Source organism: Podarcis filfolensis, assembly GCF_964270895.1.
Source record: "Podarcis filfolensis genome assembly, chromosome: 7".
NCBI classification, from domain to species: Eukaryota; Metazoa; Chordata; class Lepidosauria; order Squamata; family Lacertidae; genus Podarcis; species Podarcis filfolensis.
This window is the reverse complement of record NC_139603.1, coordinates 42,780,700-42,801,170: the sequence shown is the minus strand read 5'-3', so window position 1 is coordinate 42,801,170 and position 20,471 is coordinate 42,780,700. Positions and strand designations below refer to the sequence as shown.

General features: G+C 40.0%; 1 protein-coding gene across 5 annotated transcripts in view; it reads right to left on the bottom strand.

Moving 5' to 3' along the window:
• The window catches only part of PIEZO2 (piezo type mechanosensitive ion channel component 2), a 213,865-nt gene that overhangs the window by 81,453 nt on the left and 111,941 nt on the right, over positions 1-20,471 (bottom strand). For all 5 annotated transcript variants that reach the window (XM_083622436.1, XM_083622440.1, XM_083622438.1 and 2 more), the window contains exons 5-6: positions 8,819-8,981; positions 845-1,052 (exon numbers count right to left, since the gene is read on the bottom strand). In XM_083622436.1, the coding sequence (XP_083478562.1) occupies positions 845-1,052; positions 8,819-8,981 (371 nt within the window). The remainder of the gene's footprint in view (positions 1-844; positions 1,053-8,818; positions 8,982-20,471) is intronic.

Genomic DNA, 20,471 nt, shown 5'->3' with positions numbered 1-20,471 from the left:
TGCAAGTAGCTGGATAAAATTATTCATGGTAAGTACATTTCATTCCATCTCAAAATGTGAACTGATTATTTAATTAAAATACAGTGGTACCTCGGGTTAAGTACTTAATTCGTTCCGGAGGTCCGTTCTTAACCTGAAACTGTTCTTAACCTGAAGCACCACTTTAGCTAATGGGGCCTCCCGCTGCCGCCGCCCTGCCGGAGCACGATTTCTGTTCTTATCCTGAAGCAAAGTTCTTAACCCGAGGTACTATGTCTGGGTTAGCGGAGTCTGTAACCTGAAGCGTCTGTAACCTGAAGCGTATGTAACCCGAGGTACCACTGTAGGTGAAAACATGATTGTGGACTGATATCAATAGGTTCCCTCCATCACCACAAAATCCCCAAGGCATTTATATGAATGATTTATATGTGTCAACTGAAAAGGCTACCAGAGATAATTTAAGTTAATCATACCTATATTGCATTTCGGGGGGGGGGGAGGAGGTTTGAATATCTGAACATTTGCATTCAGTTCTGTCACTACCACTTGAGTTTAAATATTAAATATTCTATTGGGTATCATTCGCTTTTAAAGACATACATTCTATGAGGTAAACACCAAGGTAAATTAAAAAACCACAGCATCTAATGACATTTCACTTCTTAAATAGACATAATTTGTCTATAATTGGTTCTAAAAAAATTGCTAGAAGTAATGGCTCTACAACTGTATCTAATGTAACAAATTAAGCAACAAAAATTATTTTTTCATGTAAATAAAATCAGCAATATATTTACTTTAACTATGGAAGGGCTAAAATCCCTGTGGGATTTGAGGAATTGTTCAAAAGAGGAGAACCCACCTGTTGTACCAAGTAAAATCGTAACAACAACTTTTCCAGCTGTGGTTATAATATTGCCAATAATCTCCTTCACTTTTGAAGCTATTGAGGCAATTCTACGCAGCAGTTTTAATTTTGTGGTTTCTTCAGATTCTTCTTCCCCATGTTCTGCATCATCTAAGTCTTCATATATTAATGCATCATCTGCCTCTAGTCTCTCCCCTTCATTCTGAAAATAAGAGAAAATTACAAATGAGGAATGATTTTCTTTTGCTATACTTCCTGCTTTCAAATCTCGGCACTGGCTTGCAGCTTTAGTCCTTTCTATGTACTACCCAGACAGCTAAAGTCACCAACATGCCAGGAGCACTCCAGTGGTGCAAGGTAATTTTAGACCCTGGACTTAATGGTTTAATGCTACACACACACACACACACACACACACACACACACACAGAGAGAGAGAGAGAGAGAGAGATCAGACAGATATATAGACGGTATATTATTATAAATAAAGTTGTTTTGTTTCCTTGTTCCCATCCTGTAACTGCCACATGATGTTTCATAAATGCTTCTACATTTGATATATTAGAGGAAAAGACAAACAAAATACAGTTTACCAACCCAGATTAAAAAATGAAAGCTCTGAGCATGTGCAAGATTGTATTTTAAAGTCACTTAAATCATAGCAAATTAAGACATTGCACTACTGCTGTCAGACTCCAAGGACTGAAGCTTCAGCAGGTTTGTATAAGGATTCAGTTCAAATTCAACTGAATCAAGGAGATATCCTCACTCCTAAAAATCCATTCTGTTTCATTTCATCTTTCTGTCTCATTCTCCTAGTCTGCTGCTGGAGTTCCCGACTAGCCTCCCAAATTTCATGTCTGTCTACAACCCCAACTTTGTTGCAATTCCACCATCCAAGTATCATGACATCATCACTACTGGTACTTGCTAGTATGTTCTGCTGTTGAGATGTTCTGATAGTGTAGTTAGTTTTTTCCTTGAGGCGCCTCTGGAACACAACAGCCTTCCTCTGTCCATGCTTTGACCCCTGCAACACCTTATTAATCATTCTCCATATCACTCCTCAAAATTGTACAAAGACATGTAAATTGGAAATGTATACCCACAAAAACACAAAATATAAATGTGAAATTGATTCAATGTGCATGTATGCATATGTGTGTGTAACAGGCATCTATTTCCCACTTCTGTTTGGGGCACTTTCCAAACCCATCTTACATGTCTGTCTCCTACCCAAATCCTTCCTCTCTTTGCCTCTCCTTTCACCTATTAGACGTCCCACACTTTCTCTTACAGTAGGAAGAGCCTCTTAATTCCGAGCCTAATATACTGAGCTGTTATCTAGTCCATGCCATACTACTACCTTAGGCCACATTATCTAGAGCGCATACAAATAAAAAAGAGGGATAAAAGGGCAAGTGCATCTGGCTGAGAACAACGCCCCAAAGAAGGATCTTTTTGGGTGACTCCAAATTCTATCGTGCAGCTAAGTCCCAAGCCTCCCATGAAGTAAATCAGAAACATTGTTTGATATTAACAAAACCCTTCCCTTGTTTTACAGTGTTATTAAGTGATATTATAACATGGATTCATTTCGCCTATATGTAGAAGTCTTGCTCTTTGAATTACAATGGCCAAAATATGTCTTTCTACACAGCACTGGGGTACAAGATGGCAAAAAGAACATTACATGTATTATTTGGTTCTTCAATCACTGGGGTAAGCCTGGAAACTCAACATTAAAAAAATAAATAAAAAACCTGTCAAATGCAGATAAAGTACAGACAGGAAGCATCACTACTTCTATAGCAGCTGTGACTGCTACTACTGTGCTCAGAGCCAGAATGTCCATTAGTTATGTTTGAGGCTGCTTTATTAACATCCAGCTTTTAATGTTTCCTCTGATACTGTATAAACATTGATGTGCTGAGATAGCCTCTCAGATCTCATTGACACATGCACCAGCAAGCTGCCCTGGTGAGAATTAAAATCCATTCATGCAATCCATTCTTGTGTTGTACTGAGTGCTTTGAGTAGGGCATCCATAAACATACCATACAATAAAACTTGGATTGCCTGGAAGAAATAGAAATACGTTGTTATCATCATTAACATTTTAATGAGTCAACAATGTTATTGTTGGAATCAGTTGAACCACTACAGTCTGCAATGAATCAATCAAACAAAAAAGTCTAGCATAGTATACTAATTGTTTTAACTCCATGAGCTTTCACAGCTGGACTGGTAAGCTTACACAACAGGCTCTCTCAGGGATACAGGTGCTTCCTTAAGATATCTGCTTTATTCATGTTAGACAAATTGCCTTCTTTGAAGATATTGCATTTCCTTCCAGATACAAGTTGAGCATTGAATCTTTGCAAATTATTCTCAACCCTTGATAATGGGTTTTAGGTTTCTGTTTTTCTGTTTATAAATTTTAAAAAAATAGCCACAAGACCAAAGAATAATTCAGGCACAGCTTGTACTTACTGTCCACCTATTTACAGTTGTAAACTGTGTTGACAGCTGAACTGGCAATTTTAAAATGCATTTAAGAATTATATGTAAAAATGCCTTTGAAACAAATTGCTTTAAACAAATCACCAGATTGATACACTGTTTTAATAGAAAGCAATGTTTTCTATTAAATTGTTATATAATAACAATGTTTTACAAAGCGGCAGAATTCAACAGAAAATTGTACGCATGGCGTAGAATTCTGCAGGACGGTGATGACTGACATGGAAGTGTTTCAACAGAATGCCCGGTGCCTTGAACAGCAGACAGTTTAACAGCTCTGGGCATCAAGACGAATGGCTCACATTTTCAGAAAAGTCAGTAAATGAAAATGCTTTAAAAAGCAGTGTGCTATTGTCTTTGGTTAACCATCTATTTAAATAAAAAGAGATTAAGATTGCTCTTTATCCATCCACAGCAGTTTTTTTAAAATTCTAAACTGTCAGACTCAGACGAGCACTGCCCTTCGGGTGCAGGAGAATAATCAGCTCCCTCTTGAAAGAGGAAGAATATTTAAAGAATCTTTGGCTCTCTCCAAATAACTCCCAAAGAAGCTTGACACAAGTATGGCAGTGTTTCCCCCCACATCACTTTTTGACTGCACTGAAATAATAAGGAATGGAAGTGAATATGATATTTCTAAACCAGCATAAAGGCCCTTTTATACTAGCTCCATGTGCAGCTTTGTTTGCTGATTCCCGCCTCTCCTCCCAAATTTAGCAGCAATGTTGTAAATCACAAATGAAGGAGCAGTCTCCCAAACAGCATGCTGCATTAGGAGCCTCTAATGCATGTTCATTTCAGAACCCAAATCAATTAAGGGCAACCATAGGATGCTGGGCATACATCAATGCCAAACCTAAATGCAATATTTATCAGTTCCACATCCTTACTCAGTGGAACAGCTTCTGAAGGGCAAAGTGAAAACAAAAAACAAAACAAAAGCTACACTCTTTTGAAACTCATTAATATGTTGGGGGGTGGGAATAGAATTTCAATATTAAACCATTTCAGTATTTTACTTCTTTCCTTGCAGCAAAGCTTGATTGGTGCCTATCTACAATTTTTAAATCTTTGTTTTTTGAAGTATTATTGACCTAAATTATTGTGCGTGGTAAAGAGCATTCTATGAACTTCCTCACCGTCTTCTCTGCACAAGAGTATGTATAGCTGAGTTGAAACTTCTTAGAATATACTTTTGGGGGGGGATTTCTGAGATTTTTCAGTTAGTCAGCTTCCTGGGAGAAGGTAGCCACTTTGTAGAATCTTAACACATTTGTGTGTGTGTGAGGCCTTTGTTATTCCGTTCCCAACCAGCCACCACGCTGCAATTACACTACAGCCCAGGCATTGTGAAGGATGCAAAATGGCAGCTGGTCTGCCAGCACGGTTGCTGCTGTTGCCATTTGCAACAGGAGAAAAAACCTTAGGGGGGAAAAGAAACTGCTGGTGGTGAATTCCTTTCCCAACAAACCATTAAGAAAAATTCTTTTCCCTCTGATGAAATTCAGGACATGGCTCCTCCATAAATAAGAGGGAGAAACTAGAGGCCATCAGTGCACAGCCCTGGACACACATATACTGGCAAAATGTAATGGATCATTCCCTGTGCATATTTTGGAATGTTACCTGCAATAAAATAGGAGTAATTTCAAAAAGCCTCATAAGCCTCATATGGTAATATGGAATCAACTTTCACACTTACTTGTGAACACAAACACATTTACTGGAGAACATGATGATTTGATCCAGACTACTTGGGTTAAACAGAAAGCAGTATGTGTTGCGTTGTTGTTGCTGCTGCTATTATAATTCATGTAATCATCAACTGTTGCCATTTTTATAGGAAAACCGGTCACAATACACTTCTATCATATGCTGATAAAAAACCCAACAACCTTGAGATGGCTAATTCAGCATCTACAAACACTACCCAGTCAATGGATTTGGAATATTGTATGTGACAATTATACCAAGATGTGAAACTGAGATGACATCTGGACCTGTTCACAGACGGCTCTCTTTCTAAGAAGCAGTCTAGACATGATGAGAACACAACTGTGTCTTTCAGAATTGGGTAACTGCCCACTCTACTGCATTCAAGTTGTAATGGTATGTATGGAATTCAGTGGAGCTATATTGATGGTTTCAATACCAAAGAGGAGTACGTAGCCCTCTCCCAAATGAAATAAACAGTATACAAAACAAGAGAGAACCAGGAACCTGTGAGGCCACTACGCTAATTACAATGAGAACAGCAAGGATTCAGGAAGGCAGCCCAAATTAGGTGCAGAATAAAAAAATCTAGGAGCATAAGGAAAGAACACACCTATATACATGACCTGCTATAGTCCGGGGTCACTTTACAGTTCATAGTAAGACCAACTGAGATGGAAATAGTTTGGACTGCTTGATAGATTTCCTGCTGCTAAGGGACTGTTGAGGAAGAGTTGAAGATGTTTCTCTCAGCACAGCTAATGAATAAGTCTGCTCCCCTAGTCTCCCTTGACAAGAATGAAACTCTCAACAGAAAAAGAAGTAATTTTGGGATGAAGCATGCAAGAAAAGGAAAGATTCACTGCCTTCTCCCACCTATCTATGCTGTGCTTTAACTTTATAGGAAATATGCAACTCATATCCTGACAATGTGTTGTGCTGCCAAAATATCTACTTTGCCCTGAGCAGAACTTTTAAGGAATAAGCTTAAAAAGTAAGACTAAACAATAATGAACAAAACTGCAATACAAAACAAAGCACATATTACTGGTTAAGATCAACAGAAAGTTAAAGATATGAAATCTTATCCGATTAATTGTCTTCATTTCAAGGTTCTTACTAATTTGGGCTATTTATCCATATGGCTGTAAAAGAAAGCTAATTTTGTTCCAAAAACCCCTTTAACAGTTAATACTACATCTGCACCAAATCAGTATCTTAATTCTTGCTTGCAGCTGTGAAGTTAAATGTTCTCTCTCTTGCTTTTTTCACCTTTTACACCTTTTGAATCGCATTGTACTTCACAGAGCCTGCAGTCTGGGCATTTCTCCAGCTGAATTCACCTGCTTTAAATTGTCTAAGCCCTAATAAAAAGGGCCTGCAGACAAGCTTGCTCTAAATGTGCAACCATTTAAGAGTGGTAATGAACTGGATAGCAGCCTAGGATCATGTAGAATTTTAAAACTTTATAATTCAATACTAATTAAAAACACACCCTTGGCTCATTGCAGGACTGCATTTCTCCTGTCCACTAATTTCCCCGCTCCCTCTAGTCTAGCTCATATGTGTTCTGGATAAATGTATGCTTTCCTTGTGGTTAAAATGAAGCACCAGGGATGAAAACCTACATATTCCCACTGAACATTCACCAGAGAGCTTGGGACTAGCACCATTATGTCTTGTCAGCTATGTTATGAGATCTACTAAGGGGTTATTAATAGCTGTCTATAAGTGAAGGGCGTTTTCACCCAAAGCCTTGCCAAAACCCAAATCTCTTTCTTGAAGAATCCAATGAAGGACAACAGCCCTTGGACAACAGAGACGCAGTGCCTTCCTTTGGCACCACCCCTCACCCCTCTAACAACACACCTCTTTGTTTCCTTCCCGCCACTCCAGTCTCACTCTTTCCTCTTATCCATACTCTCTTCCCTCCTTAAAGCTAAAACAAATATTATAATGTGGGAATTGTAGTGATATTCTATGTATACTGGACAGTTGCTTTAAAACAAAGTGTAAATGTGCCTAATTACTTCACTGATTATACTGTGTTTGTGTTGATAGTTTTATACCTTTCAAGCTGTGCTAAATCAGTCACGGGGGCTGCAATTCCAAACATACACAAAAGTAAAAACGCTGGGATTTTTAATATAGCATACATAGGTTTTCATAAAACTGAATGAAAGGGCTTTCCTAAAGTAGGCTTGGTGGATACAAAGCACTAGGCCTACTTTAGCACTATGCTTCCTCTTCCTTCTTGACCTCCCTATTGTCTTTCCCCAGCTCTCCTTTCTGCTACCTGTGACAATCTTGTGGGCCCTTTCTTCCCTGTCCCCTTGTCCCCCTTCACCTATGATGATTCTCCTTCCTATGATACTCTCTTCCCACAGAGATACAAAGTGTTAAGCATACTACATTCCACCTTAAATTCAGCTTGTGGGGCAGGTGGCTGTTGTGGAGAAAAACACAGACCTCTAGCAGAGCTAATTGGGCCATGGCTGGAAGGTTTTCTGTGCCTGCATTATAACTGCGTATGTTTTAAGAGTCCAGCTGAGTTTCTGCCATGAGATAACAGGTTGTTGGACCAGGCATAAGGCAGTTAACCTGCATGCCACATGACCAGCTCATGCCATTTCCTCAACTGCGTAAGAGCTTCTCATAGCGAGCACAGCTGCAGCACACACAGAAGGGATGAGGCTAGCGACTGCCCCCTTAAGCTCCATTTTATGGGCTATTTGTTTGCACAGGAGCCAGGAAACATGCTTATGTAATCCCGTTTAAAAATACTTACAGTGAGGAGTTTTATGGAAGAATGTGAAGATCTTTTTATTTACACAACTGCTTTCCCCACATTCACTGAAATGCCACACTATAGTAGAACAGAGTTCCATAAATTGAAATACTGCCTAAATTACCTATTAAAAATGGATATGTGAAACTGAACTAAACTCCACTGTGACACAAAAAAGTATTTTAAAGGTAAACTTTATTCTAAGTCAAAATGCAATGATTCCATTAAACAATATCCTGCCATTTTAATAAATGCTTAAGGCATTTATATATGAACAATCTCATGTAAAACCACATGAATCCTGGTACAGCCAGCTGCACTGCAGATTGCTTGAGCTACTTTAGAAATAAAAGATCCTACTTAAAACCACAATCTCTCCTATTTTAGGCAGTATTTTCCAATTAATTATACTTAACGCACATTGCCACACCACAACTTATGCTTCCTATAACGTAATTTTTGACCTTTCAAACTTTAAAGGCTCCCAATGATTAGGTTGCAAGCTGGTCTCATCATCCATCTCTCAAAAACCTTAGGGATAAAATGTTATGTCCTCAACTAAGAGTGTCATTGACTACATAGCATACTCTCCTGCTCTTCATATGTTCCTTCTCCACCCTTGCACCAGGTGGAGAAGTATGAATGCCAGGCAATGTGGACCAATGGAATATGAGAAGCTGCCTGATACAGAGTCAGATCACGGGACTATCTAGCTGAGTAAGTCTAAATTGACCAAAGCAACTCTTTAGGTTAGATATTTCACATCATGGCAACCTGATCCTTTGGTGCTGCTAGGAAGTCATCTACCAATACACTATATACTTTGTCCCTTGGGTTTTCTTGGGGAATCAGTGTTTTGAAAAACTTTTCTTTTATTGTAATTTAATTGCACTCCAAGAAAAAGAGGTATTTTAAAATATAGGATAGAGAATATACAAACATACCATGTCTTCATTTTCAAACTGTGTGTTATACTGTCCTGCATCCTCTTGCGCTGCTTTTTGAACAATGTTTCTGCAGACAAGCCATATGGTAAGGCTGGCAATGAACATACCAATATCAGGAACAAAAATTCGGATCCCATTGCCAGCATCTGCCCCTTTGACACTGTATAGAATTAAAAGAGGGGGGAAATGCATGTTAGTTCTTATTCCATTACTCAAACCTAGCTTAACATTTCAATATAAGGAAAATCTTGATACGTTTTTGCATTATTCTTCATGATTTTGTACCTGAACTAGCAGGGCTTTGTTTCTTCCCTTGGAATATGTAGTGGAGAAGGCTGTGGTGCAGATACTACCTTGCTTACTCTCACAGGTACACCCCACCACTTCTGAGTTCACAGTAATGTAATCAAAGTGTAACACAAGTGATATTGGCTTGCAGCAATGTCTAACTTCAGAGATAATTTCCAGCCTCTGAAGTCCTACAAATGCTGTCACAATACCTATGGACACCTGGTTCACTAGTGCAGATGTCACATTTCATTTTTCCAAACTATAATTGAAACCACAGTTTGAAGAGAGTCTGAAAACCATGATTTGGCCATTAGTCCTAACCATGATTTCCCAATTTAGAAGTCACATAAAAAGGAAACCAGAAATGGTACCAAGAATCCCAAGAATCTAAAATGAGCCACCATTGTTTGCACTAATCTTCACTTAGAGATGAAATAAAATGTGTTCCAAACAAACGTGCAAACCATTGTCCACTCTCCTCACCCTTCCCCCTCCACGAATCCTGGATAATATTCCCAAACCACTTTGCCATGTTTTTATTTGATCAGGCACAGAACCAGTATATGTAGGGCAAATATAAAGTTCCAAATACCTGAGACAGCCAACCATAGCTGACCCTGGTATTTCTTCAATTTATTTATTTTTAACGTGCCACATTGAAGGAAATAAGAGGAGTCACCATCATCTTAACTCCTCCAGAATGCCTCTGGGCTGGGCACTGACATGGCATTGTAGGGTGATTCTATGTCAGGGTCAGGCAGTATTGTTGGGAAATTTACATGGTGGCAACTCTGGTCACCTGGTTTACCCTCTCATTGCTGGGTAAAGCTGAGAAAAGAGCCAGGTGGTTGGAGCCAACACTATTTTCAGTGCCGCCACTGATGTCTGATGCTACCTGCTCTCACTACCTCATAAGGGGGCAGCAGAGTTCTTAACAATCACCAGGAGCCTTTCTTTCAAAAAGTTTTTTTGCTGCTGTGAAATGGCAGCAACGGCAGAAGCAGAACTTTCATTATACAGGCTTCCAACTGCCCACCTTGTTTTCCTCTCCACAGAGACTGGCACATTGTGAAGAAACCAGCATGGCAGCTGGAAACCAGTGGAATTAGAGGTGTGCTGCTGATGCTACAAGTAAGATTGGCCCATGGGATGGAGGTTCTCCACCACTATGCTGCAAGAGCTGCAGCAAAAAAACAAACAAAAGCCCCACACCTTCTAAAGAGAAGGAAAACCACCTAAAGGGAGATTAGAGCTCTGCCTTCACAACAGAAACATGTTGTGGAGGGAGTGGGGGGGGGGAACAGGCTGGGGAGAAAGGATGAACATGGAGATTTATGTAGGAAAGGGCCGTACTGTCAAGCACTGTGCGAATACCCTCTCCAACTTCCCTCTAAGTTGTTATTTGCCTTGCATTGGGAAATAGATACCACTGTTTGTCAGCTCAGATGTCACACCAAGCCATGGTTTACAGAAACCACAAGGTGATGAAGAGCAAGTTAGCTACACTTTTGTCCCCGCTGATTTAAATGGGAGCAAGCGTGACTAGCTTAGTCTTCATACAACCTTAAGTGTGAAAACCAGTTTTATACCAAGGCTCCATGTTCTTATTTGCCAACCAATTAAAAAACATAGTGGGTCAATTCAGTACATGCTTCGTAAAATGGGGGTGGGGGGAGATAAATATGGGAAGGTACAATGTAAAGTTATGCGGTACATAAGATTTCACTTTCTTTACCTATTAAATTTCTCTTCAAAGAGAACATATGCATTTCAGATATGGCCTCAGAATGTTGTTTTAATCTTCAGAAGCATTTTATTTGACCAGGCCACTGAACCTTCTGTGTATAACTTCTGTTGCAATGAATAGTTAAAAACTGACTAGGTGCAAATCTCATCCCAAACTACCTGGAGGGCTTGGGAAATTTATTGGAAGATACTGTGGTATTCTTTGCAATTCAGTACTTGAATTAAATGAGAATGTTATCTTTATGATCTTGGGTGATGCCTCACACGTACTTTAATAAGTAACAGAGCATAAATTTTGCTCTTGCAGCAGCTGACATACTGTATGTGGTTTGATTTACTGTCAATGACTACAGTTAGACAGAATAGAACCTTTAAGGTAAGGGTCAGTTCACACAATCTGTAAAAGGAAATTCTTTTTTAAAAAGTTTAAATTAAATCAGATTTATGCATGTGCATCTAAGTTCTCTTGTGTGTGTATGTGTCTGCGCGCGCACACACACACACACACTACATCTGTTCTATGGCCTTTTCCGATTAGCTCTTAGTTTCAAATCATTTATTACAAAGTGGATTTCAGAGCAAGGGTGGGGAATCTTTTCTGGATGGCAGGCTAGACCCTTATTTCCCCTCCCCTAGGAGCCTAATTTGTCAAGGGGATGTATGAAAACTGCACATAAGGGAGAATTCCAGCATGCAGGCAGTGCTTTTGAAGGGCAGCTTTTCCATCCCACCCAATCCCTCCACTCCCCAATTGGAATGGGAGAAGGGGGAAAAAGTTGTATTTTGAAAACATTGCCTGCATGCAAGTAGCCAATATTTGCAATGGGCACCTTCTTGAAATGGCTTTCAAGCATCCCCCAATGCTCCTTTTTGATGCTCAAACAGAAGAGGTGGAATGTATGAAAGTTCCTTGAACCCTGTGCTTCTGTCCATTGGCTGATGTTATATGGGATATCAGCTGATTGACAAGTGGGCCTCATGGGACACCTGGAGGGGGAGATTGGCCCACAGGTTGTTTTAGACTGATTTAGGCAAAAATCCATACATCACACAGACACACCCCTGTCCCTTTGAGCTACAAATCAGAATCAGTTCATTTTCTACTGATACCTAATTTATCTTTGGAAATTTCTAAATTCTTTGCCTCAGAGTTCTCTTAAAGTTCCCTACACCTTTTATACTTGTACTTTATCTCCCGCCCCCAACCACCAGTTTCTTTCATCTCTCTTCCATTTACATTCTCTTCTTCATCCTATACCTTTCCTCAGTGCTTTTTTCTAGGGAAAATAGTGGCGAACTCAGTCGCCAACCCAGACACCAATGCCATCTTGAAACTAAAATCACATGACAAGCAATCTTCTATCTGATGTTCTCATTTCCTTCCAACATCTCCTTCCCCAAATGAGAGAGACCCACTTTCCTTCTCTCCCCCATTCATAAAGTTTTCTGTCTCTCAGCCACCTTCACTAACATGCAAGGCGCTGCTGTTGCTGGTAACTGGTCTGACTAAAGTGCTGTGGCCTGGCTAGAGTAGAGAGGGGCAGGCAAGGAAGGAAGCACTGGGCAGGCTGTGACACTGAAAATGGTCCAAGGTCCACCAGCAGATCCCAATACAGTGGTACCTCGGGTTACATACGCTTCAGGTTACATACGCTTCAGGTTACAGACTCCGCTAACCCAGAAATAGTACCTCGGGTTAAGAACTTTGCTTCAGGATAAGAACAGAAATCATGGTCCGGTGGCGCGGCAGCAGCGGGAGACCCCATTAGCTAAAGTGGTGCTTCAGGTTAAGAACAGTTTCAGGTTAAGAACAGACCTCCAGAACGAATTAACCCTAGGTACCACTGTACACTGTTTAAGAAACACTGCTCTAGGCAATGTGGATATTTTAATAATTGTATTAAGAACTGGATACTATAACTGTTCATCATACAGTATAAAGCTGTTTGTTCACTTGGGTTCAATTAACATCATTAACATATTCCTAAGATTGTTGAGCTAGACATATTCATATCTACAAAAGAGGAGAGAGAGAGAGAGAAAAAGACTCCTTTGTCTTCAGCTGTAATTACTCTTCTTCTAATTCATTTGCAATTCCAGTGCGTGCACACAGGGTAGAATTGTACATGTAGCTGGAGATGCGTCTGGACTTCATGTTACAGTCACTCACGCTGCTGAATTGGCAGGCTGCATTCCCCTCCAGCTATATGAATGGCTTCAGAAGAATCTTCAAAGATGCCTCAAGCTGCACTCAGGGTTCATGCACGTATCTTTCCAGAGTTACAGCCATTTGCAATCTTATGCTCAAGTTACATTCCCTGTGCCAATGAAGCACAGTGCTTCATCAGCAGAAAAAAAAATGTGTTGCCAGTGCGATGACACTCTGGCATCAGTGGATGTGATTGCAGAGTGATGTGCGGGGGAAGCAGAAGGTAGATGTAGAACAGGAATCTTGGGTGCTATTCTGGTTGGGCTAGCACAAGGATTAACACCAACACAAAAGGATTTAGCCCATCCTCTCACCATGCATACCCCACACGTTGTTGTTGTGTTACATTCTGAACACAATTCATTGGGTGAAATAAGAAAGTAAGGATCCGCCACCTAACTACATTGTGCTCTGCATTTGTCTGCAAGACAGTCCCAAAACATGGGCACAAGAACAAGCAAATGCTCCCCCCTCTCCCTTGCAAAAAAAGCCATACCACCACCACACAGAATATAGTACTGGGGCGGTGATGAAAACTTTTTAATGCATCATAACAATATATTTAAATTCCCCATATTTTAATGTAGAAAAAGTTTTGTCTTCTGAAGTAAAGTACAGGGAGAAATCAGAGAAGTATAAAATGCATAACATTTAAAAAAAAAAACTTGGCGCAGACTTTAGCAAGCATAAAACTTCCAAGTTTCTTGAAAAATATGCAAAGCCTTAATAATTACTCATATATTTTCAAACCAAATGCACATCTCACTCTCTCTAGACAGCTATATTGTGAAATGGGGGGGGGTGTCTGTTTGGCAAAAGTGTTCACCCACATATCAACCAAACATTTGCCAAATGTTTGCTTTCCAAACATCATTATGCTATTTAACAACTTGAATGCACGTGCCAAGGTTGGCAGCCTCATTACTGACATAAAGCATGCAACATTTATAGGACTGTGCTGCATACAAAAAGCAGACTTGTGCCAAATGTAAATTCGGACACTCCCCTCCATGCTATTTCTTATGCTTCATCTGTTTTCCCATACAAGCCAAATTAGGTGTTCATTGCACTGCCCAGATTATTTTTTTAATGGTAGACCTCATGCTGAGCATTGATTTCCTGACCATCACAATCCTGGATAATTCAATGCCAATCCTATATTCTGTGCAACACCTGAAGCTGTGCATTTGTTTCTATACCTATTTATTCTTCATGTACCAGCAGGGCACCTGGAGGGGTAAAAATGAAAAACTGCAAATAAAACCTGCCCAAAAAGTGGGGGGATCCACGACATACAAAGGAGAGGGTAGACAGAGAAACTGAAACTGGCAGAGTCCGATGAACACATTCATCATTACAGTAAAAGTTCCTGGGTAACCTTGGGGGCAAAGGAGCTATGGAAAAGAAGGAGGAATAGCTTTAACAATAAATTTGGAAACTTATATTGAGGAGGACTGCTGTAACCTGAAAAGCAGTTCCAAGATGAAGGAACAGAAAGGAGATAAAAATGACAAGCACTAACACTTGGTATGAACAAGCCACCATTGCCACCATCACCCTAAGAAGAGCCCAAGCCTCCAGTTGGAAAGGGCAAAGGGTATGGTCATGTCAGAGGAAAGAACATTCAAATCTTGGAGAGCACTAACAAATACGAGTGAGAAGAGCATTCCTACTGAGATTTATAGTCTACTGTATGCCAGTTTTTACAAATTTATGGCAGCAGCAAGCCAACATGGGAAGCTATTTATGACAGAAGCGGTTAAAGAGTTGGACTTGGTTGACAAGGAGATATTTGTTCAGATTCTACTAATGTGGAATCTAACTCTTTTATCTGCTGATAAGCATGCTTGGTCTTTGAGATATTGGCAGCACTTTTTAATTTGTGAATTCAAGGACCTAGGCTGGACCATGTGGTAGTTGCTGGTGGTTTCTGGGAAGTCCTGAGGCAAAGTCTACCACAAAAGTATCTCTTCACCGAAAGTGTACATTGCATGGAGTTGTATTCAACTAACTTTTACTCAGAGTAGACCCAGTGAAATTAATGGGGCAGATGAAGGCGTTTAGTTGTGCTGCTGCAGATGCACCATGGCATTTCTTCTCTCTCTCTACACTCCTGCCAGCAGTCAGTCCTCCTCTGATCTTTCTATGGATACACAACCTGACTGTCTCCAGGCACTGCAGTCATCTGTAGGAGACTGCCACATGGTGGGGTTGTTGTGCTAGGTTGAACAGTCATGGTCATAGAAATTCCATTCCAGCAACCAGTGCATTCAATCCACATATTAGGTCAACCTAACACTACTCAAACTATGGATGAATATTACTATTTTTCCCAACAGCCTATTGCATATCAGCATGTGATGTATGATAAAATCCTCCTTAACATTTGGATACAAAGGACGCTCATCTTGGGGTTTCATGGTACTCTATGTAGGGCTCTGAAGCTGTGCCACAAGCAGAAAGCAATAACTAAAAAAATACATGCAGAGGAAATAATTCAAGAACATGAGCCTAGTCATAGTCTGCAGATCACTACATGTGATCATGCCAATATATACACAGCACATCAAGGAATTTAAGCAGGAAAAGTCAGACTAGAAAACATTTATACAGTTTTACAGTTGTTTACAGATCTTGTTTTACATTGAAGCCAAGATATGACTAGTCTATGGCGATTCAGCAAAATCAAAACCATCACCATTAAGACAATTGAAACAAAAGATATGAGGTCAGTGACTACACAACAAGTAATTCTATGCTGAGTTTTGAACAAGTCCACCATATATGAATGAAACTGACATAATTCTCTCAAATTTCCGACAAATATTCCTGGCTTCAGACTATATTTTTGTAGTCATTTTCTTTTGGAAGAAAACATGGAGAGATGTTTGAACCATCAACAAAAAATGCATTTCCACTGATCATCCAAAATTTTTATACCTGGCATTTTCCTCCATTTTCAATTGGTTCACTTTACTTTCCTCTCCTGTAATTAATAACGAATCCTTGGCTAATTAACCTACACACCACAAAATCAATATTTCATCAGCATTTCCATGCTTTGAATTTTTAGACCAGAAACTATTTAACCAGCAATAGTGAGATCACAAATGGCTTCTTTCTCCCATTTTACCAAGCAATTCAGCCACTGGTATTAATTTACATTCATTTATTATGCCAGCAAAGCTTCTGGATCACTCTGCTCTTATAACCAATAAACATAAATTTATGGTTATGCAAAAAGGTTGCATAAAAGGCTGCATAACAGACATTTTATAATATATTTTGATATCTGTCCCATGTTTGCTGGAAATACTGTATTTCACCGCATAATGGTTGTATTTTTGTGCCCATTTTTTCCTTTCCAAAAAGGGGGAGTGCGACTATTACGCAGGTAAATATGAACGTGCAACCATTATGCAAGGGGGAAAAGTGGGGACAACAGCAGGTGGATCAGAGAAGCTGGGAGAGCGCAAGCCAGAGACAAGTAACTGTTGTTATTGGGACCATAGGGAGATAAAACGGAAAGACACTAGCATACCTTTCTGTAAAAATGAAGCCTCCCTTGTAAATATGTTCTCTTGTCCAACCTACTTACATGCAGTGGCACCACTCATCTACCAGAATCTCTATGGTGAATGAAACCAATCTACAGTGGTACCTCTGGTTGCGAACGGGATCCGTTCCAGAGGCCCGTTCGCAACATGAGCAGAATGCAACCAGCGTCTGCGTGTGCACGGGTCGTGATTCGCCGCTTCTGCGCATATGCGTGACGTCATTTTGCGCGTCTGCGCATGCACAAGCAGTGAAACCCGGAAGTAACCCTTTCCGGTACTTCCGGGTCGCCGCGGGACACAACCTGAACCAAACATAACAAGAGGTATGACTGTATACTTTGCATTGCAAGAGCAAAACAGCCATTCAAATTTGGATAGGAAGTTCCGGTAAGGAATGCCGTGGGAACAGCAAACGAGCGGCGACGGCAGCACCTGCAGCCAGGCCTGCCAATGCCTGCTGCATCTCCCCTTAGCCCACGTGGCCCAACCGTCCCTGGCATCAGTTCCCGCTGAAACAGTGATAAAAAAGCAGCAGCTGGAGGATGGGGAGAAACGCCCCCCCCCCACTGCGCTCAGCCTAGGAGCTCATGGCCAAGATGGCGAGGTATGAGGGGAGCAGGGGCGGCAGGGGCTGGAGGAGGAAAGGAATGGGCCTGGGACCTAGCGAAGCCTCAGAAGTTATCCTACGACTATCATATGGGGAATGCTCCGGGACCACGTTTGCGGTCTGAGAAAGGGGGGATGCAAGTATTGCGCACTGGTGACAGGATGCAGTGAAATACGGGTATGCATTTTAGTGCATTTTTTTGTTTTGTTTTAGCTGAGAACTCTATTGGAACATTCTGGAGCTGTAAAAGCTAGCTTGTAATTAAGTTCTAATTTACACATTACTCTGGGAGATGCAGATGAGATAGGTTCATATAATAATAATTCATAAACATCAACTTCCTCAGGCATCACTGATCTATGTTGCTGGACCACTAATCTCTGACTGGGACCTCCAGCTGCTAGAGAAATTAACAGCAGGCATGGGTGTGCTAAAAGCAACTTTTCTGGGGAAGCAAGCATAAGAGTTTGGGAGACTGATGGGTTGCTGGAGAGGGCCAAGTGAGTTTATATTGTTGAGGCATAAATGAAATATGAATCATTTGCAATAATAACTTACACCACAGACGTATATAAATACATGGAGCAGTGTCATTTTTCAGAAACCCTGGACATATTATGTAACCACAGTATACCAATAGACATGATCATCCTTGCTCGTTTGTGCTCCAGTTTTTCTTTGAAGTCTCTTTATTATTTATTCATGAACAAAAGATAAAGAACAAAATTTAAAAGACAAATGCAAATTATTATAGCATGCAAGCTGTAGCTCTTTGGACAAACTGCAACGCCAAATTGCTCTCCAGATTCAAACAAAGACCAGTTCATATGCTGCTGCTGCTGCTGCTGGTTAATCACTATACATTCCCTAGCTACTGGTGTCCACAGGAGGTTAGGTGATGCCAAGAAAAACATTGGCAACAGTCAAACAATTCACTGCTCAAAACAACACCAGCAATAAAATAGCATGTATCAGATACTTGATTCTGTCCATGGCCTGAATTAAACGGCAGAAAAAATATTCCTGAAATTAATTTAGCTGAAAGGAAAATAAGCACAAGGATCAGCAGGACCAGTATCACTTAAGAAATCATATGCAAATATTTGCCAAATGCTTTACAGGCAAATGAAGACGGGCAAATGTTTCGTAGTAGAACTTCTTTGTACCGAGGTATCTGGCAGAAACAATCATCTAATGGTTTTTAAGTTCCTTAGAAACTTCATAGTAAGGTTAGGAAATATGTAGGTCATGAAAGCATTTAACTTTTGTACTTAAAATGATTTTTGTTACTAGCAAAGCTTGCATAATTGACTTCTAAAATAATTTTGATTGAATATTTATGTTGTGAACCGCCCTGAGATCTATGAATGAAGCATGGCATATATACACCTCAGTGGATGACAAGCAAGAGCCTCAGATGATGTAGCATTTTTGTTGCTGCCATTTAGTGAAGGGCTGTGTTATACAGCTGTATCTCTCTGTGGTAAATTCTACACACACACACACACACACACACACACAGAGAGAGAGAGAGAGAGAGACTGTTTGTAAAGCATCAAACAACACTTCAGACACGTTCACTCTGGATTCTGGTAGGATGAAGTCAATCATTAAAGCTGTATGTTTATTTATGTGACTAAGAAAACCTAAGACAACGAATTCTTATAACAAAATGTTTCAGCATCCACATTGTTTGGCTGCTTTGATGTGATATATATACACACAATCACACACACTGCTTAAAGTAGAAGTTTAGCATCAGAGAAAACGGTAAATGTTGGTAAATACGTAACTGAGAAGATGTTTCGCCAAAATCTCAGGACTGAAAAGTATCTCTAATAACCTTACTATAATGGATTTGGACAGAGCCATGAGTGACTGAGATGGTGGCAGAAAAGGGCATTTTTAAAAAAGTGGTGGAGGTATAAATTAGCTTAAAAATAAATGTAGCTACAGTGGATGCAGAGTGTCAGCTGTAAACCTGTTAAGTTAGGTCAGCAATTAAAAAGCAATGTAAAAGCCTTCCCCACCAAATCCTATCATCTGCCACAATGCTTCTGGGGGGGGGGGGGGTGACTTGCCCTTTTCAGTTTACCAGAGCCAGCCCTGGTGCGAGAAGGCAGTAAGTGATAGACTTAGTAAAATAGCAAGACCATAATGTGACCAGCATTAGTGAAGCAAAAGTGAATCGGTATTTACACCACAGACATTTAGTGCATATATCATAAGATGCAGCTGACAGATTTAAGTAATTAAAGACAGTGTATTATTAACCCAGTTTAGCAAAAACCAATGGCAAACAAGTGAATGGTTTCCTCTGGGACACTGACTGTTATATTCAACTCCACTGCTGCACCTCTACATATATGAGCTTCATGCACAAACCATAGCAAGTCTAGCATGAGCTGATACAGCTATATTTCAATAAAGGGTAAGCTCCCACAATTAAAGAGCTGAGTTTTTCCCCGTCAGTGGGTAAAATGGTCTTCATAGATCTGATCCCACAAAATAAAATAGTATTGTAACAAGAGTTTGGCCGTCAGAGAAACAAGTTATGAGCTGTTTTGCAACATCTACAACCACAGTGACATGCACAACACAAGTGACACATGTTAAATGCCAAGAATTTTTTTTTGGTATTAGACATGCTGCAGCTCTCTTGGCAAAAATGTTTCTTTATGTCATCTAAAATGATGCATCGTGAATCTGGGCTGTTAAATCAGAGTTTCTCAAGAGCTATTATTTATGTTTCACTTGGCAACTTATCAGTTGTGTTTAAACTGCTAATAACAAAAAAATTACTTTCGTGGAAGAACACAGAAAATTCACTGAATTGTCCAGAATGATATTCTTATTGTGCAAATATAAAATTTCCAGATGCGTCTTTTTGTTGCCTAGTTGCTTCTCTCCCCGCTCCCCTGGGCCACAGATATAACAAGCATGCCTTCACACATACACTACTGTTAAACTATTGGGTTTTTGAGAGTGAAATGCAGTATTGTGGTGTTTTTTTATATTTATTTACTTATTTATTAAATGTATTTTTATTAAAGATTTCTTGGTTTACAAAAGTATATGCAATGTCTCTTTTTTCAAGTTACATTTTCTACAGATCAGTTTCATTTGTTGAGACATGAGTGTTACATTAGGAAGAAAAGTGGGAAAGAGGTGGGCGGGAATCGTGAGTGGGGGTGGGGTCGGGTGACGATGTCTCTATTTTACTTAATGTATGTATGGGGT